Source organism: Hemitrygon akajei, chromosome 2 (genome assembly GCF_048418815.1).
Source record: "Hemitrygon akajei chromosome 2, sHemAka1.3, whole genome shotgun sequence".
Classification (NCBI taxonomy): domain Eukaryota; kingdom Metazoa; phylum Chordata; class Chondrichthyes; order Myliobatiformes; family Dasyatidae; genus Hemitrygon; species Hemitrygon akajei.
Window position 1 is genome coordinate 167224446 of NC_133125.1, and position 12002 is coordinate 167236447.

Genomic DNA, 12002 nt, shown 5'->3' on the forward strand with positions numbered 1-12002 from the left:
TCCTGTCTTCTATCATTTCGAGTTTCCCCCTCCCCATCCCCCTCCCACTTTCAAATCTCTTACTATCTTTTCTTTCAGCTAGTCCTGACGAAGGGTCTCAGCCCGAAATGTCGACTGTACTTCTTCCTATAGATGATGCTTGGCCTGCTGCGTTCCACCAACATTTTGTGTGTGTTGTAAGGAAATTGTAGGCCAGTTGGATCATAAGATATAGGATCAGAATTAGGACACTTGGCCCATCAAGTCTGCTTTGTCACTTCATCATTGCTGGTCCATTTTCCTCTTCGTCTCAATCTCTTACCTGCGCCCCATATGCCCTGACTAATTAAGAATCTACCAACCCTTGCCTTACCAATAACTTGACCTCCACAAATGAATTCCACAGATTCACCACTCTAGCTAAGAAATTCTTTCTCATCTGTGTTCTAACTGGATGTCCCTCTATTCTGAGACTGTGTCCTCTGGTCTTGGACTCAAATCTGAGGTGGAAAGTGACTTGGGAGTCCTTGTGCGGGATTTCCTAAAGGTTCATTTGCAGATTGAGTCAGATGATGAGGAAGGCAAATGTAATGTTGAAGCTTTATAATGCACTGGTGAAGTGTCACTTAGTGCATTGTGAGCAGTTTTGGGCCCCTTTCCTAGGAAAGGATGTGTTAACATTGGAGAGGGTTCAAAGGAGGTTCACTAAAACAATTCTGGAATTGAAAGGCTTATCATATGAGGAGCATTTAATGGCTCTGGGCCTGTACTTGCTGGAGTTTAGAAGAATGAAGGAGATCTCATTGAAACTTTTCAAATGCTGAAAGGTCTAGATTATGTGGAGAGGATGTTTCCTGTAGTGTGGGTGTCTAGGACCAGAGAACACAGACTCAATAGAAGTACATCCATATAGAATGAAAATTAACTTGATCTGTGATTTGATGAAGTGGCCTGCCTCGAAGGGACAGAAGGGCCTTTTCTGTGCTGTACAACTAATAAATAAAACAAATATATTTAAAGCAGATATTTATAGCTGCTTGATTAGTCAGGGCATCAAAGGTTACAGAAAGAAGGCAGAAGAAGAGAGTTGAGCCACATGGAATGGCCTTACTCTCTTCCTGTGTCTTATAGTCTAAGCTATAACCCTTCAACCACCAAGCTCCAGAACTAACATCAATAACTTGATTCACCTGAGTTGTGAACTGATTCCACTCCATGTTCTCTGAATTGATTAATTATTTGTATATTAGATATTTATTTTGGATTTTCATTGATTCTATTGTATTTTTGTTTAATTGTGAATGCCTGCAAGAAAATGAATTGCAGGCTGACACACTGTGATCATAAATCTGCTTTGAACTTTAAACTTAGTTGTTTAGGGAACCTGCAGAAGGCAGACTTGATGGACTAATACTGCTCCTGCGTCTTATGGTCTAATTATTCTGTCATAGAAAAATTAGGCCATTTGGCCCATTGAGTCTGTTCCACCATTCAACCATGGCTGATCCCCATTCAACCATGGCTGATCCTTTCTCCCCCATCCTCAACCTCATTCCCCGGCTTGCAGGTTGAATCGTGGTGAGGAAGGCAAGTGCAATGTTAGCTTTCATTTCAAGAGGTCTAGAATTCAAGAGCAGGGATGTTATGTTGAGGAATCACAATACTCCACTACCTTGTATTGTGAACAGTTTTGGGCTCCTCACCTATGGAAGTATGTGCTTGTATTAGAGAGGGTTCAGAGGAGGTTCACAGGGATGATTCCGGGAATAAAAGGGTTATATGAGGAATGTTTGATAACTCTGGGTCTGTACTCACTAATTTAGAAGGATGAGGTGTGATCTCATTGAAACCTTTCAAAAGTTGAAAGGGCTAGACAGTAGATGTGGAAAGGATGTTTCCCATGGTGAGTGAGTCTGGGACAAGAGGGCACAGCCTCAGGATAGAGGGGCGTCCATTTAAAACATGCAGAGAAATTTCTTTAGCCAAAGGGTGGTGAATTTGTGGAATTTATTACCACAGGCCAGGTCACTGGGTATATTTAAGGCAGAGCTTGATAGGTTCTTGATTGGACGCAGTATCGAAAGGATACAGGGAGTGGGGCTGAGGAGGGGATAGAAAGGATCAGCTATGATTGAATGACCGAGCAGACTTGATGGGTCAAGTGGTCTAATTCTGCTCTTCTGGTCTTGTGGACTAGTTTGTCAAAACCACCTCATTCCTGGTGGCTAACTGATGGATCATGTATGGGTTTTAAATCGTACAATTATTAATCTGGCCTGTGATATATCTTTTGTGTGGAGAGGCTGGGGAAACAGTTGTGTCCCTGTAAGATAAACAAAATGCCAGAAATATTTGGGTTATACATTATCTGTGTAAAGAGAATAATTGTGTTAATTTAGGATTATTATCTTTATCAGAAACACGATTGATTGATGACAATGGGACTTGACAAATTTTTTTTCTGCAGGTGCTGCCTGACTTGAATGTCTCTAGCATTTTCTATTTCAGTTTTCTGATATCTGCACTATTTTATTTCTCTCTCCACCTCTTTATTCCATGCTATAGGTGTGGTGATCATTGATGATCACCCAGCAGTTTCAGCCGACGATGAGACCATATCTCCCCTAAATGACGGCTTCACCCGAGTCATTTCCAAGCGGCAGAAAAGAATCATGGATGAGGAACGACGCAAAAAGGAAGAGAATCTTCTCCAGGTATTCTAATGAGCTGAGCTCCTGGCAACGATCCTGTCCATCTATATCATCTGTAGTCCCTTCTGCCTCTGAGACATTCTATATCAGTTTGTTGCTGAAAGCTTGCTATACTTATGGTACATTGCCTAAGCACGGATTGTGGAAGTGGTAGGTGTTGAGAGAAGTGTGAGAAGCTATTGCTTAAGTCCTGAAAATAAAGAGAACATTTCCTGCTTTAGCTTTCCATTACATATCAGCAGATTGGAAGGTGAATGATTGCTAACTGTTTAAAAGTGGGACAGGAAGCATTGTGCAACGGGGCAATAATACAAAGCCTGCTGAGTACTTAAATCAGAATCAGTTATAGTATCACTGGCGTATGTCATGCAATTTGTTGTCTTTGTGGCAGCAGTACAATGTAATACATATTGGAAAATAATGTGTAACTTGAAGTTGCTCACTCTCTCCACTCCTACTCCCTCTATAAGGACTGGTATACCTTCCCTGTTACCCTTTCTGAAGTCCACAATCAGTTCTTTGGTCTTTCTGAAATTGAGAGCAAGGTTGTTGCTGCAACACCACTCAAACTCTGATATATCTCTGTCCTGTATGCCCTCTTGTCACCATCTGAAATTCTGCCAACAATAGTTGTGTTGCAGCAAAATTATAGATAGGCTTTGAGCTATGCCTAGCTACACAATGAGAGATATGTGGTTCTCTCTTAACACAATGTGCTCTTTACTCACTAGAAGGCTGTCAAAATCTGCGGGATAGATACTTTGCAAGCTTCCTTACCTGGTTTCCCCAAAAAACAGTCGAAGAAGGTTACTATGTCAGCCACCAAATCTGAAGAGAGCAACACTGATCAAACTAATGCAACTGATCTGGGAACTCAGATCTGGAATACTACACATTCTGGTATGTTATTCTGCAATACAAAAAGAAAAGTAATGAGGTTGGGAACCTGTATTTTTAAATCAGTAATCTCAAAAAAGGCATTCTGCAAATACTTGCAACCCTCAAAGGTGTCATCTGGTTAGCGCAAGTTAATTGGCCATCTGTAACAGATTGTGCAACATGTTATGTGAGCATTTTTGCCAAGCATGACTTAAGTTACGGCTGAAAGGCCTTGCAGAAAGACAATTCAGGTTCAACACCTGCAGCCTTGAGGCATACTGTTTCTCTTCCCAGATGCTTCCTGGCCATCTGAGTATTGTGAAATCTGCTTAATTTCAGATTTTGAGTGTTGTAGATTTTCTTTTGCACTGGGTATTATGTTCAATAGGTATATTTAATGTCAGAGAAGTGTATACAATATACACCCTGAAATTCTTTTTCTGCACAAACATCCTCGAAAACAGAGGAGTGCCCCAAAGAATGAATGACAGTTAAATGTTAGAACCCCAAAGCCCAGCTGCCTCCCACCAGCAAAAGCATCGGCACCATCCACCAAGCACTCAAGTGTGCAGCAAAGCATCAGTAAAGACACAGACACCCTGAAGGCACACTAGTCTTCCAGGCTGGGTCCTTGGCGGTCGCGAAGGCCCTGAGAGCGGGTCCCATTCCCGCAAAGAACCAAAGTCAGTGTGTATCTCCAGGTCAGGGTCTTCAAAAGAACCTTGAAAAAAAAAATCAAAAAAATGGAAATAGAGCTGTTTCTGAAGATGCAAGCAAAGGTGTCGTTGTTCAGTGCTATCTTAACTTCACTCTGCCCTCTGATATTATGGCTAAATATTACCTAAAATGATTGAAGATGTCCTGGAGTAGTTGGTTTTTTTAAGTGCTTGAAGTTTATTTTAATGCAAAGTGGGTACTGCTGGGACTCACCATGCTTTCTCTACCCGTTGTTGTCTCCATTACTGCATTAAAAACACCCAGCCCACTAGATTGCTAAGAGCGATTTGCATTAATGTATTAAAAGATCACACATCTGAGCCTTTCAGAAAGCTTTAATGTTGTTTCTATGGAGATACAACAGACTGCAGATTCTGTAAATCTGGAGCAACACAAAGTGCAGAAGAAACTCGGTGCGCCCAACAACTGTGGTGGGAAATGGGCTGTGGATGTTTTGGGTCAAGAGCCTTCATCCGGACTGTCCAGTGAAGGGTCTCCACCCAACATGTCAGCTGTCTATTTCCTTTCATGGAGGCTTTTTGGCCCACTGTGTTCCTCCAGCATTTTCTATGTTTGACATTGAACAAATGTCATATGAGGTAAGGAGGGTGTGGTTTGGATGGTATTCCTTGATGTTACAGGGCAAGTTTCCAGAGTCCCCAGACTGTTCACAGCACTAGAACCAAACTGTTTGGCTACTGTGCCAAACCATTTAAATTCTTGGCAGCATGTGTTTGGATTGCAGAGTACAGTAAAAGCTAGACTGTATCTATCAGTGGTTAGCATCTGATTCAGAATTTGAACCTGTTCTAGTGACGCAAGTCCAGAATCTTTCAGGTGACATGCAAAGCCAAGGTTCATTGTAGCTCTATCTTCCTGTGTGCTTTGACTGATATTTGGTCAACAGTATTAAAAATGATATACCAGTAGTTTTCACTGTTATTTTAAGAATCTTAACTATTTTACTATTGACTGTCATGTTTATATATAAAAAAAATATATATTATATCCTGGTTCAAAAAGTTTTGTTGACAGTAAATTATTTTGAAATCTTGTTAGGCAGAGAAATGCTGTCACTTTTTTAAAAATTTTTGTAACAAGGCTTAGAAGTCCTTTGCTGATGTTAGAATTTGGCTTGTTTTGGGCGATTAAGTGGTGCTGTAGCTGACTCCTAACCTACATATATAGCCCACTGTACAGAAGCTAGCTATGTAAAACACCTATCGATGACACGACGGTAAAACCACTGTGTGCGGTGAGTTTTGTTTATTTATGTACTTGAAAATTTGAAGTCTGTCAGAAGTCTCCGATAACCACCAGTACAAATTTGAATTTGCCTATGGCTCTCTTTTTCAGTCACTCTTTTAATGTCTTTAAAGAAAACATTTCTTCCTGATTTTGCAGTTGGTTCCCTGAATCCTCCAGCAACCTCTGGGCTGGACACTTGGATCAAGCCTTTGAATGTCTTTGCGGAGGCAGTCAGTGCTGAGGTAAGTCTTCCCTGCCATCTTGCGATCACTGGGGGAAACAGTGCTTTATCAGAATCGGTATCCGGTTTATTACCATAGACATATATCATGAACTTAGTTTGTGACAGCAATACAGTGCAAGACATCAAATTATTGTAGTGTACAATTTAAAGAAAATAGTGCAAACGAGGTTTAGCAGGGTAGTGTTCATGGATCATTCAGAAGTCAGATGTCAAAGGGCCAGAAGCTACTCTTGAAACATTAAGTAGATCTCAAAGCTCCTATACCTTTTCTCTGGTACTAATAAGAAAAGGGTATGTCCCAGATGGTGAGGAATCCTTAATGAGAGGTGGTGCTTTTTCAAGCCAGTGCCTTTGAAGATCTCTTTGATGGGAAGGCTAGTGTCCATGATTGAGCTGGCTGAGTGGACAACCTTCTAAAGCATCTTGTAATCCTGTGTATTGGGGCCTCCATACCACACAGTGATCCAACCATTTAGAATGCTCTCCATGGTACATGGTATATCAAAAATTCTAACAAATCTCACATTCCTGATGAAGTACAGATGCACTGCATTTCTGACTGAAGTTACATGCATCTTGAACTATGAACCTAATTTTCCTGCAGTGTGTACAGATAGAGACTGCCAGGTAGTGGTGTGCAGAAATTAACTGTAGTATGTGGGTCTATTAGACATTTCTATGAAGAAGTCCTTGTTTATTTTGTTTAGGTAGATGTTAGAGTTTGTGTATGATGTTCCCACCAAATATACATATACATGCAGTCCCCTCACTCAGTGCTTCATGCTGATGTCACACCAAGAGGTTTCATTGCTTCATTGGGCAACTTGCAAGTATAACATGTAAACCAGAGGAAACCAATTGTCACCCCTACCCTTACTTTTTCTCTTTTACTTGAAATTCTCAGTGAACTCATGGACACTGCTGAGATGGCAGTTAGATTCATCAGCTGGACTTCACTGATATGAGCCAGTGCTCCTGATTATGGCTGCTGTTTAGTGACCAGTGCTGACAAGTGCATGGGCTTAAATGTTGCATGGATTCACCTGTGTGGTTTGTTTCCTGCATCAACTGCCCCCACCCCTCTCCCCTACTTCTCCAAAGGTTGAATAGCCTGCTGGCACTCGTCTTAGGTTCAAGCATCAAGAATAGCCACCTGAACAAGGTAATGGAGAGCAACTGACATCTACAAAATGACCACCACACCAGGAGGTAATGTCTTCAAGTGGGGGAGAAGAGTGACATAGGTATTTTTTGCTCTAGGAAATGTTACCCCAGACCTTCAAGGGTTGATTAGATTTGCAGGTGGACTTGAAACCTCTGACAGCTGAAGCCACTGACCATGATTTGCAGTTGCCTAGGCAAAATATGAGTTAATGCCTTGCAGTTGAAAAGGACAGTGTAGTTTGCCTCTTTTGATTAAACTGCTACGTGTGTATCTCTGTTTCAAGGCCAGCCAGACTGACAGTGGGGTGGATTTGAGCAGCGACTGTCAGGTCTCCTCAACCAGTTCCTCGCAGCGTAGCTCTCCAGACGGCAGCCTGAAAACAGACACCGGGGAGCGTGTTGGGCTCATTAACCGGATCAGCACAAAAGTGGTTGATATGCGATCATCAGAAAACCAGCTCCCAGAACCCAAAGAGCAGAGACAGAGACCTGCTAGGACAGGAGCGCTGAAAGAAAATAAGGTATAGCTCTTGCACTCATGACTTAGTCTTATTAACCACCTTGTCTTCCCCACAGCATCTCTCCTGCGGGAACTTGTTCTACTGGTTACCAGATACTGTCCTTCTCTGACCCATTCTTCCCTGTCCCTGGGAGCCATTCTTGCTGTGTGACCCTAAACTGTGAGCTTCAGCAGGCTATTTGCTTAGGAAAGGGAATCTCAATCAAGCATATTTTTGATTTCTGGGAACCTAGGGAAGCAATTTGGCACAAATATTTGAACACTTGAGAAACCTAGCCCAAATTGTGTTTAAATGAAGGACGTTGTGCTCTGCACAGCGTGAGACAACGTGGAGGGAAAGGATGTTCCCTGCATTGTCTCACATGATGCAAACCAGGAGGATGGGCCAGAAGGCTAAAATATGGCAGGAATTACTAATGAGACATTTTTAATAAACAGGGTATTGAGATGTGGGTTGAGTAGCATGATTCCAATTATTTAATAGAATGCTACAGTATGTTGATAGAATAGTAGACTGCCAATCCACAATGTACAAAAGCTTTCAAATAGCTTTCTTAACTCCTGGTGGCATGTCACACATTTAATCTGTATGTTACCAGGGATACATTAGTTGTCATATGTGTCAACCCCTTTTGCCTTTCATCATGCGCTTATAATTCCATCAGCTCTCCTCTCTCCATTTCCTACACCAGCTTTGAAAGCCTGTGCTTGCAAGTGCAAAGTGTTCACATTCTGATAATCCTTTCCCAATCCACTCTTCTTCATTTCCACCTCTTCGCCATATTAAAGCTCTGCCTCTTTGATCGCACTAATGTGGTACCTATCTGAAACAACATACCTTTCTGCTACTGTTTCTACTCCTGATCATTTTATAAATTTGTCTTAAAATGGAAATGAAATGGGAGCCAGTATAGGTGTAAATTGATAAATGTTAAATTGGGTAATGAGAGGCAAATTTCACATTGTGATGCTGGAGCTAAGATTCTGGTTGTCTTGAGAATCTAGTTTAAAATGCCTAGTGTTAGTAAAGATGTATAGGTAGTGTGATGGAAACTGGAGAGAAACAGCAATTGTAATAAAGAGCCATCCTTGAGTAATGACCAGTGAAGTAATTCAGTGTTTCAGAGACTTTAGATATTTATTGTTTGCTTGCTGATTGTGAGTTTGTTAAAGGTTAGCCTTTTGTCACATGTATATTGAAACATTCAGTGAAGTGTGTAGTTCATGTCAATAACTAACGGTGTGTGCTGGGGTCATGCACTAGAGTCTTCATTCTTCGGATGCCAACATCACTAATCCGTACGTCTTTGGAATATGAGAGCACATGGGAACAGCTGGAGTAAACACTCTGATGAAACAAGAAAAACATACAAACTCCTTACAGACTGTACCAGGAATTGAACTCCGATTTTGATCACAGCGCTGTAAAGTATTACACTAACCACTATGCTACCATGTCACCTGTTATGCAGATTTGAAAGTTTTGAACATCTTTAAAAGAGTGGAGTAGTAAATATCCATTAAACTTCAACCTGTTCCATCTTCCTTTGCTTCATATGGGAGTAAATAAAAAAGATTTTAGAAGTATCTTGAGCAGTGTAAATATTTCCACGTTTTGCGAGTGGGTATCACAAGCAATGTTGCCCACTCTTGAGTACCTTTAGAAATGGTACAAATGCTGTGCAATATTGTCAAATACCTAGGAATCAGCCTTTGAGCCTAGTGTACAAGAATGGCAGATTTCCTTCCCTGAATATCACATGCAACTCAGGTGCGCCTTTTCATGGTCACTGTTACTGGTGCTGCTTTTTAAAATTCAATTTAACTGCCTTCCGTTCCGAGATTACCAAGGTAGTCTTTGAGTAAATGCCTCTCAGATCTTTAATTACTACTATACCTTGAGCAATTAGCAACATGCTGCTTTCAAATTCAGTTTTAGCACTAAGCGCTTGTGCACAAACAATGACATCCCTGAGATACTCATGTTGGTAGGTTATGATAAATTGTCCTTTTTAGGTAAGTAGTTGGAGGGGGAACATTGACAGGAATGTGAGGGGAAATGGGTCACAAGAAAAAAATTAGTGGACTGAAATGACTCTTTGCTGGCTGAAAATGGCCTTTGTGTCATTGAGCAGTGGGAATCGATGGTTCATTGTTACTGCTCATGTCCATTGTAGTGCAATTAGACTGCACATTGAACTCAACTGTCGACAGGGAACAACCTGCCAAGCTTAAAACAGCAGCTAACTGATTAAAAACATGTAACTCTGTGCTCAAACTAAGCAGCAAAAATCTGTTTAGTCATGGTACATTACTTCAGCTAATGAATTCCCAGGTCAGTAAATGCATTTCCTCATTTTTAATGAAAAGGGAGATGAGTTGCTTTCAACAGCTTGATTTTTCTTCTTCCCATGATGGTGCTTAATCATACCTTCTGCACTTCTGCATGACCACCAGATCACCTCTCTGATTTTTGAGCAAAACGAAAAAAGTCTGCAAAAGCCGGAAATACAAAATCCACGGAACATTCAGCTATTCAGGTAGCATCTGTGAAGAGAGAAGTAGGACTTTTGACCTGAAACATTAACTGCTTTCCATTCTAGAGATGATGTCTGACCTGAGTGCTTACACCATTTTCTGTGTTTGGTTATGAAATAGTCATTACTGATCCAAGTGTATTCCAGGTCAGACAGTGTCTCTTTGTGTGTCATCAATTTAAAACCGTAGGCTTGGTTATATAGTTGGGTGTGCTGCATAGTATGGGGATTTTGCTTCCTACCCAGGCTGAACTTAGAATGTTCAATGTATTATAACCATATAACAATTACAGCACGGAAACAGGCCATCTAGGCCCTTCTAGTACGTGCCGAACACTTACTCTCACCTAGTCCCACTGGCCCGCACTCAGCCCATAACCCTCCATTCCTTTCCTGTCCATATACCTGTCCAATTTTAACTTAAATGACAATACCGAACCTGCCTCTCACTTCTACTGGAAGCTGGTTCCACACAGCTACCACTCTCTCAGTAAAGAAATTCCCCCTTGTATTACCCTTAAACTTTTGCCCCCTAACTTTCAACTCATGTCCTCTTGTTTGAATCTCCCCTACTCTCAATGGAAAAAGCCTATCCACGTCAACTCTATCTATCCCCCTCATAATTTTAAATACCTCTATCAAGTCCCCCTTCAACCGTCTACGCTCCAAAGAATGAAGACCTAACTTGTTCAACCTTTCCCTGTAACTTGGGTGCTGAAACCCAGGTAACATTCCAGTAAATCTTCTCTATACTCTCTCTATTTTGTTGACATCTTTCCTATAATTCGGTGACCAGAACTGTACACAATGCTCCAAATTTGGCATTACCAATGCCTTGTACAATTTTAACATTACATCCCAACTCCTATACTCAATGCTCTGATTTATAAAGGGCCAGCATACCAAAAGCTTTCTTCACCACCCTATCCACATGAGATTCCACCTTCAGGGAACTATGCAGCATTATTCCTAGATCACTCTGTTCTACTGCATTCTTCAATGCCCTACCATTTACCATGTATGTCCTATTTGGATTATTCCTACCAAAATGTAGCACCTCACACTTATCAGCATTAAACTCCATCTGCCATCGTTCAGCCCACTCTTCTAACTGGCCTAAATCTCTCTGCAAGCTTTGAAAACCTACTTCATTATCCACTACGCCACCTACCTTAGTATCATCTGCATACTTACTAATCCAATTTAACATCCCAGCATCCAGATCATTAATGTAAATGACAAACAACATTGGACACAGTACAGATCCCTGAGGCACACCACTAATCACTGGCCTCCAACCTGACAAACGCTTATCCACCACTACTCTCTGGCATCTCCCATCCAGACACTGTTGAATCCATTTTACTACTTCAATATTAATACCTAACGATTGAACCTTCCCAACTAACCTTCCGTGCAGAACCTTGTCAAAGGCCTTACTGAAGTCCATATAGGCAACATCCACTGCTTTACCCTCGTCAACTTTCCTCGTAACCTCTTCAAAAAATTCAATAAGATATTGTCAAACATGACCTTCCACGCACAAATCCATGTTGACTGTTCCTAATCAGACCCTGTCTATCCAGATAATTATATATACCATCTCTAAGAATACTTTCCATTAATTTACCCACCACTGACGTCAAACTGACAGGCCTATAATTGCTAGGTTTACTCTTAGAACCCTTTTTAAACAATGGAACCACATGAGAAATACGCCAATCCTCTGGCACCATCCCCGTTTCTAATGACATTTGAAATATTTCTGTCAGACCCCCTGCTGTTTCTACACCAACTTCCCTCAAGGTCCTAGGGAAAATCATGTCAGGATCCAGAGATTTATCCACTTTTATATTCCTTAAAAGTGCAAGTACTTCCTACTCTTTAATAGTCATAGTTTCCATAACTTCCCTACTTGTTTCCCTTGCCTTACACAATTCAATATCCTTTTCCTTAGTGAATACCACAGAAAAGAAATTGTTCAAAATCTCCCCATCTCTTTA

The 12002-nt window shown here is 41.1% G+C and overlaps 1 protein-coding gene across 7 annotated transcripts in view; it reads left to right on the top strand.

Moving 5' to 3' along the window:
- The window catches only part of LOC140718277 (protein PRRC2A-like), a 132583-nt gene that overhangs the window by 80216 nt on the left and 40365 nt on the right, over positions 1-12002 (top strand). For 6 of the 7 annotated variants that reach the window (XM_073031802.1, XM_073031829.1, XM_073031821.1 and 3 more), the window contains 4 exons: positions 2545-2693; positions 3422-3590; positions 5691-5776; positions 7227-7463. In XM_073031802.1, the coding sequence (XP_072887903.1) occupies positions 2545-2693; positions 3422-3590; positions 5691-5776; positions 7227-7463 (641 nt within the window). The remainder of the gene's footprint in view (positions 1-2544; positions 2694-3421; positions 3591-5690; positions 5777-7226; positions 7464-12002) is intronic. The other variant, XM_073031857.1, reaches the window with a different exon arrangement.